This window comes from Centruroides sculpturatus, unplaced genomic scaffold (assembly GCF_000671375.1).
Source record: "Centruroides sculpturatus isolate CEXI.00-Female unplaced genomic scaffold, Cexi_2.0 scaffold346, whole genome shotgun sequence".
Lineage (NCBI taxonomy): Eukaryota > Metazoa > Arthropoda > Arachnida > Scorpiones > Buthidae > Centruroides > Centruroides sculpturatus.
In genome coordinates this window covers 180207-196987 of record NW_019384533.1, presented here as the reverse complement: position 1 = coordinate 196987, position 16781 = coordinate 180207, and the positions used below count along the sequence as shown (strand labels likewise).

The 16781-nt window shown below is 27.7% G+C and overlaps 1 protein-coding gene across 1 annotated transcript in view; it reads left to right on the top strand.

The window, feature by feature from the left end:
* The first annotated feature begins 532 nt into the window (after positions 1-532).
* LOC111623092 overlaps positions 533-16781 on the top strand; it is a 40299-nt gene continuing 24050 nt past the window's right edge. Inside the window, exons 1-7 of the mRNA XM_023365573.1 lie at positions 533-740; positions 3294-3378; positions 4503-4544; positions 5438-5509; positions 10717-10785; positions 11009-11072; positions 15706-15824. Of these exons, the coding sequence (XP_023221341.1) occupies positions 649-740; positions 3294-3378; positions 4503-4544; positions 5438-5509; positions 10717-10785; positions 11009-11072; positions 15706-15824 (543 nt within the window). The 5' untranslated portion in view covers positions 533-648. The remainder of the gene's footprint in view (positions 741-3293; positions 3379-4502; positions 4545-5437; positions 5510-10716; positions 10786-11008; positions 11073-15705; positions 15825-16781) is intronic.

The following is a 16781-nucleotide window of genomic DNA, read 5'->3' as shown; positions in this document are numbered from 1 at the left end:
TATGCTTAAGGAAAGAGCTTAATATCTGACCGGTAATAGGCTGCCGGTAGAATCCCAGAGCGGTAGGCAGCCACTTTGACTGCTCGGCCATCCGGCCGCTATATACTATATACTGTATATAGTAATCTTATATTAATTCCTTATTGGTTTTATTATCAAACACTATATTTATTTATTATATATACTGTATATTATATATATATATATATTTATGAATGGCCATAGGGATACAGCTTCATAAAATCAGTAGCCGATGATGTCTGTCCTGTCCCAACCTTTAAGACTTCATATCTCTCATGGCTCTTGACCTTTGATACTTCATAGAGTTCCATGAATTTTAGTGTCACCTTTTGTCATGGTTCCAGTTGAGTCCTTTTGATGGCAACCAGNGTCTTCGCTCTATTTTATACATATTTGTATTTTTTGTATGTATTTTGGAGTGTCTAGAACGAATTAATTGGATTTACATTAATTCATATGGAAATAATTGCCTCGGTTTTCTTTTTTTTTTTTTTCCGGGTTCGGACATCTGGCAACACTGTTACTGTTTAGTAGATGGCGCTTTGTATTTGAACCGTGAACACGTGTTGTGTGTTTGAAATTTGAAGTGTTTTTATAGTTAAATTTTATATTAAAAAGACTCAAAAAATGGCTGAACTTGTACAATTGAGAATAGAAGATGCTATTCCAGAATTAGAACAAATGGAAAGAATAGGATTATTTACAAATAAAGAAATAAAGTAAGAAGTTTCTGAAATATTTAACGAATGTTAATTTACTTTGTAAACAAGTTTAATTGCAGCTCAATATTAAATTTTGTTCATACTTAATTAATTTAAATTTTAATCTTAATACATTATTAGCATGACTTATTTTTAATAAAAAGTTTTAAAAGAAAAAGTAATCGCATTGTTTGTATGTAATGGTTTCCATATCCCTATGAACCTAATTTAAATTGCAATTATTATATTTGCGATGTGAAATAGGTTAGTAGGAATTTATTATAATAATAAAATAAAAACATCTGTCTTGCAGACTCTCACTTCACTTCATAGGCTACATATAGAATGGTGACATTGCAGTTCTGAATGAGGATTCCCTTTAGACAAACTTGAAGACTCCCTAGAAGAGTTACATGTAGTCCATCAGCTCTTTTGACCTTTTTTAATCCTAAGGGCATTGTTAAATATATCACTGTTGCAGGTTATGTGTTCACGGATAGTGAGTAGGATACCTTATGAGTAAGTTTAAAAAATCATACACGACTACTTTGATCCGTTTCAAGTCGTACCAAACCAAAAAGTGGTGGGCTTGATAAAAGACACCACATCATGGCCGTTTATTTATTATAAAAAATAATACAATGGTTATATGATATGAAGTGTTGCTACACAATACAAATACAAAAGTTTATATAACACAAATCATTGTTACACACAAGAGAGAAATTTAACACTCCCCCTCAATGATTTGTCCCATTTTGCTTACAGTCATTGAGTCCAAGTTGTCTAGCACATTTAACATTTTTTCCATTACACACTGGTTTTTTTAAATGTCTGCTACCATTTCCTTGGTAGGGCAGTACATAATACATACATTCCCATTCTTCACTTCATTTCTTACAAAATGATATTTGACGTCAATATGTTTCGTAGTTGACTCACACGATCATTTTCCGCCACTTTCATACAACTTTAGTTATCCTCGTACATAGTTACTTTCTTATCGACGGTTTCCCCAAGGTCCAGAAACACTTGCTTCAGCCAAGCAGCCTCCTGGGTAGCTTCACAAAGTGCAACCTACTCAGCTTCAGTCGAGGACAGTGTCACATTGTTTTGCTTTTTACTGTACCACAATACAGGACTGTCTTGATATTTAAAGACATAACCTGTATGCGACTTTCGATCTGTGTTATCACCTGCCCAGTTTGAGTCGACGAAACATTCTAGTGTGGTTCTAGCGTTGCTCTTTTCACCCAATTTCAGCTTCCAATCAGCTGTTCCCTTCAGATATTGGAACACCCTCTTCACCTCATTCCAGTCAGCTGCTCTTGGTTCCTTAGTACGTTGGGCGAGGATGGAAACTGCTGCCAATATATCTGGGCGTGTGTTAGTTGCAAGGTACAGTAAACTACCTATACCCTTCAGGTACAGTTTATTACTTTTCATTCTTGGTCCCCGCTCTTTAATTTTGAAATATCCAGGATCAAGGGGAATCTTGCTGGTTTTTACACCTTGAAGTCCAAATTCTACTAGTTTGTCAGTTATAAAGTTTTTGATTTAGATGGAATATTCCATCACCATCTCAATCAAATTTGATTCTGAGGTAATGATTGATATTTCCGAGGTTTTTCATGTGGAAATATTTGTTAAGTTTCCACTTCAAGCCAATCTAACGCTTCTTTGGAGGTTGTAAGTAAAAAGAACATTAAAGAAATAGAACATAAATTAAAATTATGAAAAAATAATAACTGCGCATGCGTTTGTAATGATGAGTGCTTAACGGAATGAATATAATATTAGGGATATAAGAATATAAAAAATAAATAAAAATAAAGAGTTCAACAGTTTCCTATTAAAAATTAATGTTTCGTAAAAATTACAGTTTATCTTCATAGAATGATTTCCATGCTGTAGATAGAGAGTGGGCGTCCCTAAGATTGATACAAGTAGTTTTCCCTTGGGCTTTATAAATCTCAAGTTTTTTGAGATGTTTGATGGAGTGCTTGTTAGACGTGGGTCTAATGACGTCATTAGACATCATTAATGGGTCTTTGGGTTTTACTTTATCATTTAACTGAAGATGATCGAAAACGTTTTTACGATATTAAATTATTTGCTGGAGTATTTAAAAAGGTGATAATTTTGATTAATAATATTAGTTTGCTGTTCAATTAAAATTTTGTGTTTAATTTATTTATAATATATAATTCTTATTAATGATGATAAAAAATACTCACAGAAACTTGATGTGATGGATAACTTAAAAAACTATCTTATTTCAAACTAGATTAAAATGGAAAATTTTAAACTGGATACATGTTTAGGGATTAAGCTAAAATTTTTTAAAATTGCATTACTGTAATTTAGCTAATTGGTCCCAAAAAGTTGTAGCCTAATATCAAAAAGTTTAGCAAAATTGCAATTGCATAAAATACTTTTTATAAAATCAAGTGTTGTTATTATTATTGCTTTAGTTTCTTTCAAATTTTTTTTTTTTGGTGAGAGAATTGAGTAATGAAATTTATAACCAAACCAAACATTTCTTTATAATAATATAATTTCTTTTTTCAGGTTGATAATTAAAAGAAAAAAAGCCTATGAATATCGTTTACAAAGGAGACAAAAGACAAAAGAAGATTATCTAAAATATATTTATGTAATTGTTAAAATTTTTCTTGAATTAATAGTATTTATTATGTAGAAATTTTAAATTTTAGTTTTATTTAAGATATATATTTTTTTTATTAATTAAATCTTAAAAATATAGTAGACTTTGGTATTATACTCACTTTGGATTCACCTAAACTGATTACCATCTTTTAACATTAAATAAAGAAAATAAATAAGACTGTAATTAGAGGAAATTTTGATCATTGACTTATGTTAAAAGGACATTCATTTTTTTTAATTGCTTTAACATAACCTGAAGATTTATTAATTATAATAATTATTATTAATATATATATATATAATTTATCCAATATTGTTTGTCTGCTGCCAGCTTAAACAAACAATATTTCAAACAAACAAAAATTTTAATATAATAGATTAGAATTCAGGAAACTTTGGTATATAAAAAACTTTGTAGTCCAAAATAATAATTAGAAAACATTGAATGAACTAATCAGTCATAGTTCATTTATGATTGAGTCAAACATAATCATGAGCAGACATAGTGATGTGTTATGCACAATAATTCATGTATTTGGCTATATTGTTCAACGATTGAATGCAAAAATTGTGAAATAATGATAATGTACAGTAGACTAATATAATGATAATCAGTTAGGAAACCCAGTTTGATGGTGTTAATTTACACTTTTTAATAAACAATACTAATTTGTTACCATATACAAAAATGTCTTCATTAGGAAAGGATTTTAGAATATAATAAAAGAGTTTAAATGAGTTTTGCTAGTGATGAGCATTTAATTTAAATTTGTTTTTATGTTTAAAATATGTATTTTAAAAGGATATTACAATAAAGCATTAAAAGAAAAGTTATTTATATTCGTACGATTATGAAAATAGAACTGGCAGATATTATTCGCTTTGTGATAATTTTTAATTTGCTGTTACTTAACAAAACTTAAAAATGAAATGGGTTATTCAAAAATTTTTCCCTCTAAAAAATACAATTTCATTCCAAACTCAAGGTTCTTCCAAAATCAGTGTCATCCTAAAAAAATCTATTTTAAATTTATTTTTCTGTAAATAAAATTTTAAAATAAATTAATATGATTAAATTATATAAATTAAATATGTTTAAATTTATTTCAGTATGAAAAGTGTTTGTTGTCACTAATTCAAAAAAGAAGAAAAGTGAGTAATACTCTAATGTAGATATATTTTTAATTTAACCTTTGTAGAGAGGGTTAGTCAGATATGGTGCTATCATGATGTAGTGGAGAATAAACATGGGAAATTTTTAAAGAATTTTCCCACGTGTTTATCTCATTTCCGTTTCAGAAAAAAATTTTTTAAACAGTTACATCTAGTAAAGAAAAAATCTTTCTTTATTGTCACATAATTCCTTTTTATGTGAATTTTTTGTGGTAATTATTGGCTAAAATTTTTTTGTGGATATCAACGTTGTTATCCAGTGCCACATGATTGCCCTTGACGGGTATATCCATCGATCACTGCAGTGTGGTTAACTATACTAAGAAGATATTTTAAAATCATCAATAGATAATATTGTATTTTTGATTTAAGTTATTAAAGATTAATGATCCGGACATACTTTTTTTTAATTCTTAAGTTGGCCTAATTAAAAAAAAATTCATTCTCAATAAACCAACAACTACCAGTTTATATCAAGCTATTATATTGCAATTATTTTAAAATGAATTACTAAATAATTTGTTACTAGAGGGAGGTGTTAGGCATCTTCTCTTATTAGATTTAATAATTATTTAATTATAATTATTAAATTCTTTTCTTCCAGAATTTTCCAAATTATTTAATTTAGTTATATTATTAATTATTAAAGAGATGGTGCCTAATGCCTCCCTCTAGTGACAAATTATTTAGTAATTAATTTTAAAATAATTGCGATATAATAGCCTGATGTAATCAGTAGTAGTTGGCTTATTGCATATGTACCGGTACTGTACATCGAGTTTGTAGATGTTGGTTTATGTATTTATTCTCAAAATTATACATTTGTTTAAAATTTTATTATTTTACAAATACATTTTGTTTATTTTTTCAAGGAAACACACAATTTCAACAAGAAAAAAGAAATTGATATTTCTATTGCCAAAAGAGTTAGTAAATTGTATAAAGTAAGTACAATCAGTTTTTCAAAGATTATCACTCTAAAATTTAACAAATTCAACGACAAATGCTTTAATGGAATAACAAATTAATCAAATTACAAATTTGAGTACTTTTAAACTACTTCACTTGTCAGTGGGAAACCGTTTTCCAATATAAGATGTATTATTATGGAAACAAAGTAGTTTGAAGTGTTAAGAAAATATTAAAAATTACTAGTCATAAAAATTTTATTATTTAATTCATAAAATTTATATTTTATTCTGTATAAATGCCTTCTTGTAAAATAATTTCTAAAAAATACAAAAATGAATTTTTCTACTCTTTATATCTATTTAAAAATTTTTATTACATAAATATCTGTCATTGTAATTAATTTCTAGAAATTTTTCTTTCTATTATTACAAAATATTTTTCTTAGAACTAACATGAATTACAAACATTTACAACTGCTAATTTCTATAATTTATAATTTGACAGTTTAGTTGAATACAACCATTCAAAGGATGAGAGCTTTTAAAACTAGTTTTTCTGCACAGTTTTTTTCACTTATATAAAGTTATTCGTTTATAAAACATTATAATAATTGAATTTTTCGATTGAACTAACAATTAAATCACTTAGGAAATAAATATTTAAAATAATTTATCATGTATAATTTTTATTTTTAAAAATTAATTGGAGATGTTTTATACTTTTGTTAATATGTTAGTTAACATCCAAACATACTAATTTTTTAACCCGTCGGCACGCGCCTAGTGCCAATTAGGCACTAATCGATTTTTAATTAGTTTGTGTAAAAATTCTTATTGTGTGAAAAATCTGAAAAAATTATTACCTGTCTAATTTTTCTTCAATTTTACGATGCGCAATCCAGTTTTTGCTTAAAGCGTCTCATTATTTTTATTTAATTATTGGTGCCGAATCGGCACTATGGCGCGCGTGATCTCGGATTTCAATTTTCAAATTTCCCGCCAGTTGCTGTTACTAAAAATAGCTGCAGCTACGGCGCGCGCTTCTTCGCTTATAGTCGCGTTATTATAAAACGAATAACTTGTAAAAAACTGAAATTTGACCGGAAATAATTTTTTTCATTGGTATTTTTTAATCATTTTATAAAGTTTTATGACACCATCACATTTCCTTTATAAAATCTTGTAAATGGAAAAGTTCCATGATATGTAATATTGTCGAGAGTGCAATCTAAAAAAAAAGCAAAAATATCAAATTATTAATCGTATTTATGTATAAAATTCAAGTTTGAAATGCTGTATCAAGCATTCTTTCACGAGAGTATAAAAATATGTCATAAAATTAGTAAATTTTCTTACGTTTGGTTTGTCCATTCTTTTCTTTTGAATCACCATTTTCATTCTCTTTTTTCCCTGTTAATAAAATATTTACATAATGTATGACAAATTTCTTATTTCTTCAAAATATATAAACTTTAAGGACTTTAATCGAAAGAATTTTAAAGTATAACAAGTAAAATCTACGTCTCGGAAAGCGCAATACAAGCCTGTATTTAATTATCAGAATACTATTATATTGTGATTGTTAAATTATTAAAATTTCTAATACTGGGGTGTCTCATTCGGTGTAATGTGGAGTGAAGTCTGTTACTATATTATTATTATTCATTCAGCCAAAATTGTTTTTTTCATAGTTGCGTTTCCTTATTTGGGATTAAGGAAAAAGTATTCTACAAGTTCATACTCTTTATCCAGAAGAATTAATACGATTAATTTAATTGTATAACTAATCTATGATAATATATACATTTAATTACTATACCTTTTAATTCTGTTATATTTTTTTTACAAAAGTCTTCGGCGGTAAAACAATACTCGCAGAGATCAGGTTTCTTCATCCATGAAATTAGAGGAAATATAATTATTTAAATAAATATAAACAATTTTTTGATATTGTAATTTATATTGCTACCTGTTTACTTTCTTTAAAGTGATATATACAGTACTTAGTGTTAGTATTTAGAACTTTAATTACAGTAAATTGAATCGTAATGGTTCGATATATATTTTACAATAGACTTACTTTTATATTACACTTTCCATTCAGCGTAACTGAATCGTCGTCTTTTTCGCATGTTTTAGATTGAAGGAGACAATTATTTCCGCATTCTTTTTCGACTACAGACGAAATTTCCCTTTTTTCAACTTGGTGAGGTGTAGGGTTATAATTGACGTTATCCTTAGTTTTCTCAGACTTGATAAAGCGCTCTTCTATATCGGGTGAAACAATTCGAATGTTGGAATATTGAAGTAAATAGATAAAGATAAAAGGTTGAGCGAGAACAATCAAATAAAGCAGCACTATCAGAAAAGAGAGTACTCTTATTTGATGTTGATAGTCTTTTTCTTTGCTGTTCTTCATAGTGCTATTTTCACGATAAGAAACAAATGTAATTATTGCATATCGAAATTTCATCATAAAATAAAATGTAATAATTTTATAAAAGATAAAAATATAACGATAAAATTATATATTCTTAGATATATACTTCTTACTCGATGGTAAGACTGCTACAGAATCAATATTTCAGCAATTACTGAAGCATGAAGTTATATTAATGATAATATATTATAGCATGACTCTCACATTCTCATTTAATCAGTGGAATTCAATGTATAAATTCATCGTATCGATGATATAGTGAATGAAGGTGATGATATAGTGAATGCAGTANTCTGAGCGCGTCGCGTTGCATCAAATTAAATAATTTATAAAAATAAAAATAACAAATATGTTTACAAAATAATTGACTATATCTATTCGCAATAGTACTCTAACACACATCGTACTTATAGTTAAGCATTTCTGATAACATTTAATTAATTTTTCAATTTTCTTATATTTTATATATAAAATGCGAATAAAAAAACATAAATTCGTGAAACTTAATAAAAAAAAATATCTGCAACTTCAGAAAAGACATATATATGAAAATATATCAAAAAAAGTTAGCTAATAATAACTAACATCGAGAAAAAAAATAAAACTCTCAAGGTACGGTCATTTCTGTTGTAAAAAGTGAGGTAAGCGATCACGTGACGCCCATCTCCCCATCGTCTGTAACCAAAACGGACAAGGATGAAATAAAAGCGGAAACACCAGTAAAAGTAAAAACAAACATCGGCGTGTATCTACGCCTATAAACTTGAACGGGAGCGAAGATGAAACACGACACTTTGTAATTTATGCTAATTACCTTCTAATATTAAAAAATTAAAATCATCAACAAAATTATAACAAAATTAAAGTTTTTTAACTAAATTGGACTACCAACATATTGTAAAGTTGGATTAAAGTAAAAATACTCGTTTTACGACGCTAAATTTTTATTAATTAATTTTTTAATTTGGTGCCTAATTGACCGAGCGCGCGTAATTTCTATTTGACGGAGCACGTGCGTGCCGACGGGTTAAATGAATTAACATTTAATGTTTTGAATGTCAAAATCACAATTTATCATTAGATTATTTCTTTGATCAGTATGCAATTAATGGCTTTTTAATTAATGTAGTTAATGACAATGTATAATAAAATTGTATAGAAAACCATTTCTAGTTTATTTACATAAATCCAAATTGATATAATAGTGTTCTCTTCAAAAAAAAGCGTAGATACTTGGTCTATAATATTAGCTGTCTGTTTAATAATGACTTTTTAATGATAAAAAATAATACCTTTATGCAATTGAGTATTGTAATACAAGCCTATGGTATGGCTATCTTTAAAAAAATAATAATTGTAAATAAAATATTGAAAAAATTTAACTAATTGGAAAAAATAAGTTATTTAGCTGGTTGATTGATCAGGTAAAATTGTTTTTGGGGAAAATGCTGAGTTAGTCATTCTTTTGATTATNAGCGCGTCGCGTTGCATCAAATTAAATAATTTATAAAAATAAAAATAACAAATATGTTTACAAAATAATTGACTATATCTATTCGCAATAGTACTCTAACACACATCGTACTTATAGTTAAGCATTTCTGATAACATTTAATTAATTTTTCAATTTTCTTATATTTTATATATAAAATGCGAATAAAAAAACATAAATTCGTGAAACTTAATAAAAAAAAATATCTGCAACTTCAGAAAAGACATATATATGAAAATATATCAAAAAAAGTTAGCTAATAATAACTAACATCGAGAAAAAAAATAAAACTCTCAAGGTACGGTCATTTCTGTTGTAAAAAGTGAGGTAAGCGATCACGTGACGCCCATCTCCCCATCGTCTGTAACCAAAACGGACAAGGATGAAATAAAAGCGGAAACACCAGTAAAAGTAAAAACAAACATCGGCGTGTATCTACGCCTATAAACTTGAACGGGAGCGAAGATGAAACACGACACTTTGTAATTTATGCTAATTACCTTCTAATATTAAAAAATTAAAATCATCAACAAAATTATAACAAAATTAAAGTTTTTTAACTAAATTGGACTACCAACATATTGTAAAGTTGGATTAAAGTAAAAATACTCGTTTTACGACGCTAAATTTTTATTAATTAATTTTTTAATTTGGTGCCTAATTGACCGAGCGCGCGTAATTTCTATTTGACGGAGCACGTGCGTGCCGACGGGTTAAATGAATTAACATTTAATGTTTTGAATGTCAAAATCACAATTTATCATTAGATTATTTCTTTGATCAGTATGCAATTAATGGCTTTTTAATTAATGTAGTTAATGACAATGTATAATAAAATTGTATAGAAAACCATTTCTAGTTTATTTACATAAATCCAAATTGATATAATAGTGTTCTCTTCAAAAAAAAGCGTAGATACTTGGTCTATAATATTAGCTGTCTGTTTAATAATGACTTTTTAATGATAAAAAATAATACCTTTATGCAATTGAGTATTGTAATACAAGCCTATGGTATGGCTATCTTTAAAAAAATAATAATTGTAAATAAAATATTGAAAAAATTTAACTAATTGGAAAAAATAAGTTATTTAGCTGGTTGATTGATCAGGTAAAATTGTTTTTGGGGAAAATGCTGAGTTAGTCATTCTTTTGATTATTAATGAAAAAGAGCTTATCTCAGTATTATAAATGAAAACTGGAAAAATTTTCAAATGCTAAACAATATTTCTTACTTGAAATTTAATTTTTGTTCTTAATTATGAATTATATTATTAAAATTAAATTATAATAGAATTGATATTTTTAGGCAGCCATTGTTCGTTGTCAAAAAGATGTTAACCTTTGGTTAGAACACATTGATTTCTGTAAAACTATGGTAAATATATAGTATATTTATTTTCGTCTTACCATTGAGTTATAAAATAAAATATTGTAAAGAAAATAATTTCAACTTATTAAGTTTTAAAAAAATTTTTAAAATCTATTAAATATATTTTCTTTCTTTTTATCTTCTGTAAAATTATTTTTTAAATTTTCATCAGAAAGATTTCTGTTAAAAATCTTAATAAATATTGTTAATTTTTTAAATCTGTTTATAGCACTGGAATGAAACTGTTAGTGGCATGTTTACCCGACTTCTTCAAGTACATAACAATGATCCTGGTATGATACTTTAATTATATTTATAGTTTTAAATAATAAAATATTGCAATTCAAAAATAATAAAATTTAATTATTGTGAACTCTAGATCTTATATACTTCTATTGGTGCAAAATGGATTTTAGAGTCGATTATAATTTTAAAATAAATATCAGATATTAATTTTCAGAAAAATAATAAACATGTAAATGAAATAAAAAGAAGAAAAATCTGGATTTGTCAAATCTGATGATATAATAAGAATAATAATTCTTTAAGAATTAATTAAATAAGTTTTTGATCAACTTTTCTAGTAATTCAACTCTCCATCACTCATTACTAGTCATGTAGTAATAAGTGAAGGAGAGTTTATTTGAAATTTATTATTTTGTAAAACAGAAATAATGGTTACAGTAAAATAAAAAAGTTAATTTTTATAATTTTGAGATTATGATAGAAAAAAAAAGGAAATTCTATTTAAGATTTATTCGGAAAGAGTTAAGCTTAAGGCATTGTTGGATTGGACTGTTGACTAAAATAAAAAAATTTATTTAAATTCTCAATAGCCTTTTTAAAGTCTTTAGAGCAAGAGTTGAATTTGATAAAAATCTTATCAAGAAAGGAAATATTCTTTTAATTTTATTTACAAAACTATAAAATCAAACTTGAAAATAAAAAATTAATTCGAAAGAAGAGGATATCCAGTCTTATTAATCCAGATAAATAAGACTGGATTAACAGCAGTTAAAATCTATTTTAAGACTATTACTTGCTGTGTGCCATAGAATAATGTAAATTTATTTATTGTAAAGATAAAAAGTTATTTTTGTCTTTTAATGTATATTAGAAGACAAAAAGAAAGCTAGAAAAAATTTCAGAAAAAGAGAAAATGAAGGTATTTAAGATTACATTAGACACAGAAGCAGATGATAGATTTTGATATGAAATATAATAATAATTGATGAAATCTTAAAAACAGATATCAATAGTAAAGATTTAGAAAGAATAGAAATAACCAGGTAGAGGATGATTTAATGATTAATTTTGGAAGAGAGATAAGATTTGAATGTAAACAGAACACTTTTGATTCTTTAAAAATCTGTTTTGTCCTTAGAAATATTAGTGTCTTGATGATGGCTATTATAGATCAAAAGTACTAGTGCTTCATAGGGAAAGCTGGTTGATATAATGTGTGTTTTATAGTCTAGTAAAGTAATTTGAAGTTTGTAACAATGTTTTTTTACATAATTTTGCTAAAATTATGTAAAAAATTACAACTGGTCTGCAAGTAAACAACTGCATAGGATTTTCATACTTTTTCTTATAGATTTCAATTTGGTAAAAATGAAAAAAATACCAAAAAATTCCATTTTGTCAATTTTTTTTGTTACACTCAAGTTTTTGTTTGTATTTAGCATAAAATTCCTAGTTAACTTAAAATTTAGTATTTTTTTTTTATTTAAAAAATGGCCTTAAAACAAAGACTTCTCACNTTAGAAATATTAGTGTCTTGATGATGGCTATTATAGATCAAAAGTACTAGTGCTTCATAGGGAAAGCTGGTTGATATAATGTGTGTTTTATAGTCTAGTAAAGTAATTTGAAGTTTGTAACAATGTTTTTTTACATAATTTTGCTAAAATTATGTAAAAAATTACAACTGGTCTGCAAGTAAACAACTGCATAGGATTTTCATACTTTTTCTTATAGATTTCAATTTGGTAAAAATGAAAAAAATACCAAAAAATTCCATTTTGTCAATTTTTTTTGTTACACTCAAGTTTTTGTTTGTATTTAGCATAAAATTCCTAGTTAACTTAAAATTTAGTATTTTTTTTTTATTTAAAAAATGGCCTTAAAACAAAGACTTCTCACATTAATTCTATCAATTATAGCTGGACTTGGCAATAAATTAAAAAAAAATGTTAATGGTTGAAGAGAGTTGTGGTAGGGGGAGGTGGGTTAAGTAGTTTTAGCATTAGGAGGAAGGTTGCATGATTGTGTAGAAACAGATTAAAAGTTGATAGTGATTAATATTACTGGTGAGGTTGAGCATGTTTTGACATGTTATTTGGGATACTAAGAATAAATATAAACAATTTGCTGTTGGATTAGATAATGTTTCAACAAGCTAAATAAGTTCAGTATCTTGCTGGCCATCTAATGCCACACTCAATTTATATCCAGCATTTGAACGCTACTATGCTTGTATTTTTATTTCTGGAATATTGCTCGCAGAGATTGTGTAATTTCTCCCGACAGCTTCTGTTATGTTTGTGGTGAATACACAGTGAAAAGTCAACATCCCCATTATCTGATCCCCTCTTTTTGGAAACAATGGGAGAAAAGGAAAAAGAAGTATGGGACTCTTTCAAGAATGTAGTGCATAAGTTTTTGGGGAATACTAAGGACCCTGACTACAAAACCATTGTACAACACATGCTGGCAGTGTATGAAGCTCAAGGATGCAAAATGAGCTTAAAAGTTCATTTCTTACACTCCCATATTGACTATTTTCATGAAAACTTCATAGACTACAGTGAAGAACAGGGTAAAAGATTTCACCAGGATGTCCATAATATTGAGAGACATTACCAAGGATAATGGGATGTCAATATGTTAGCTGACTACTGTTGAATGCGCTATTGAGAAACCAGAGAAGGAAATTGGAAACGAGTTTGGAGAAGCATCAAAGAGAAAAAGAAAAGGTGTCGTAAGAAAAAAGAGTAGACCTAAAATTGTGTATAAATATCAGAAACAATTTTTTGATTAGTTGTAAGAAAATATAATAAATTTAGTTCATTGTAATAAAAAAACGTTTTTATCAAATATTTGTTTTTATTTTGCAAAAAACTATGTTATGGGACGTTATGGAAGTCATTTTTATAATCTCCAATCTCTAAAACATAAAATTCAGCAAAAATATCCCATGCAGCTGGAAAAAAATTTTTTTTTCAGACCTGTGTTATTTATTAATTTTTGTGTAATAATTGCAAATGTTTTATTTTCACTTATATTTTGTTCTACAGCAGCGCTGTCCAACTTATCATAGTCCGCGGGCCATGTTTTCTTCACCAAACATTTCGGGGTCCAAGAAGATTGGTGATGGCTAATTGGTCGGCCGGGAATCACTCCACATGACATTTGCATAGTGCTACGGTTCGTAAGCACTAATTGGTCAGCGAGTTCGATGTTGACGCTATAAAAAGGCGACAGTTCGACACACCGGATATACGTCACTCTCGTCTAAGTTCGACTTGGGAATTTTTTTGTTCAATAATAAATGTGAATTCTTCTTCCTGGAAAAAATAAGACATTCCCTGAAAATAAGACCTAGCGCATTTTTCAGAGCAAAAATTAATATAAGACACTGTCTTATTTTCGGGGAAACACGGTAGTAAAATAATTTTAATATTAATAATAATAATTTAGTAACATAAATTTATTCATAGTAAAATGTACTCGCGGGCCGTAAAAATTATTTGGCGGGCCGTATACGGCCCGTGGGCCGCCAGTTGGACAGCGCTGTTCTACAGGATAGATGGAAAGTAACTAGGCATTAAGAAATGCTATAATTTCTATATTCTAATGCAAAGGTAATGAAATTAAGATTTGACATATAATTTATTAACCTTATTGAATTTTAAGGTATGGATGCATACGTACCTTAAAATTCAACATAGGCACTGCTGCCATTCATCAATGACATATTTTCCTCAGATTATGATGTTGATGGATAGTCACTTTTCTATCCATCTGCAACCAAATCTTTGGTCATTTTAGCTTAGAATGAGAATTCTGGATTGTTTTCAGATGAATTGTGGCATGATGTCCTTTCATTGTATGTCACCATCTGTGAATAACAACCACTGACTACCACACTTCATAACATGCAGCAATCTGCACTTGCTTACTTATCTGTTCAGAGAGCAAGTGCAGATTGCTGTCTTTTTTTTGCCACTGTGTGTGCAGCTGCTCTCAGTCATTGCACTTACCACTGATGACAGAATTATAAAATTTCATTCATTGATGTACTACATGCACACAGTTTTATTATGATTGCATTACTGTATTACAAAAATTACAATGATCTCTCAATGCCTAGTTACTTTCCACCCATCTCTATATGATAATCCTGAATAGAGTAATGATCATTATTAGTGATATATTAACAATCATTATTACACAATGAAATTATGCTAATTGAAGAACTAAATATATTTATTCTATTTTTTCATTTACACTAGATTTTGTTAAAAATTTAAACTAATTATATTTCATCTATAAATTCTGAAGAAAATTCAACATATTAGTTATTAATATGTTAAATTTAAAATTACATTAAACATTAATTTTAATTCATATCTAATGCAGGTTTTAAATGTTAAAAAATGTTTTTTTATGCTAAATTTGTATTGAAATATTGGTTTGTAATAATCTTTTTTCCAGAAATTTACTAAATTGTTTTAAGGATTAATTCAACTTAATATAGTTATGAAAATATTTTGAATGTTGAAAAATTTCACTCTAATCTTTACAAAGAATTTAATTTTATAATCTGATAAGCTTTTTTATATTTAGTTTTTCATTTATTTCATAAATATTTTGTTTTAATTTTATAAATTAAAAATATAATTATTAAATTTTATTATTTAGAATTATGGATCATGGCAGCCAAGTGGGAAATGGAGGAAAACAATGCAGCAGATAATTCAAGAGCACTATTTCAAAGAGGCATACGCTTTCATCCAGAATCAAAATTATTGTGGAATGAGGTGATTTGATTTTATCTGTAGTAAATTTGAAATACAGGGTGGACCAAAAAGAATATATGTATTTCAAACTGATATATTTAATAAACTGTAAGACATACAACTATGGAACTTGGGACACATATTTATGAAACTCTCTAGTTTAGATTACAGGTGTTCAATATGTCCTCCACCAGCGACACGAACGGTCCGGGCGGGAGTTCCGTCCGGGTGTCCGGGAACCGGGGTCCGGGCGTGAGTTCGGTCCGGACTTCATAACTAACCTGCGTCTCAAAACACGCCAAACTGTTGTTTTAGGCAGCTGCAATTCCCGACTGGCACGACGTGTTGATTTTGAAGGGCTACGTTGGTAAGCAGCTTGAATCCGTGCGACATTTTCTTCAGATACACGAGGTCGGCCAGGACTCTTTCCTTTACATACACAACCTGTGTCAACAAACTGACGGTACNCCTTTGACTTTGGTTTTCGTTAGTTTAATCTTATTTTAACTTTAAAAATATTATATTTTTTAATATTTAATATTTTCAACAAGAAAAATTATCAATTAATAATAAAATGATTTTATTATTTTTCCTCATAATACGATTTCATTACATAAAAGGAAGGTTGTCTGTAAAACTGATTTTTGTATTAATGCATTTATTGTTTTTTGAGTATTTTGTGTGCAAAAATTACTTGGATATTATTTTTCTAAAAATATTGTGGAAATAAGGTAGGTTGATACAGAAACTATTTATTGCACATATACTGTATATGAGCTTAAAAATAAATAAATAAAACAAATTTTATCAAACGATGAGATCAGTTGATTAATTATATTGTGTACAATATTTTATACCACTAAGGAAAATACTGTAGATTTATAGTACAATAAATTGCATTTACCCACAGTTAAACTTTGCTGCTAATTGCTGTTGTGATAAACCATTTTCCCTTTCTCTGATAACTTTAACATGATC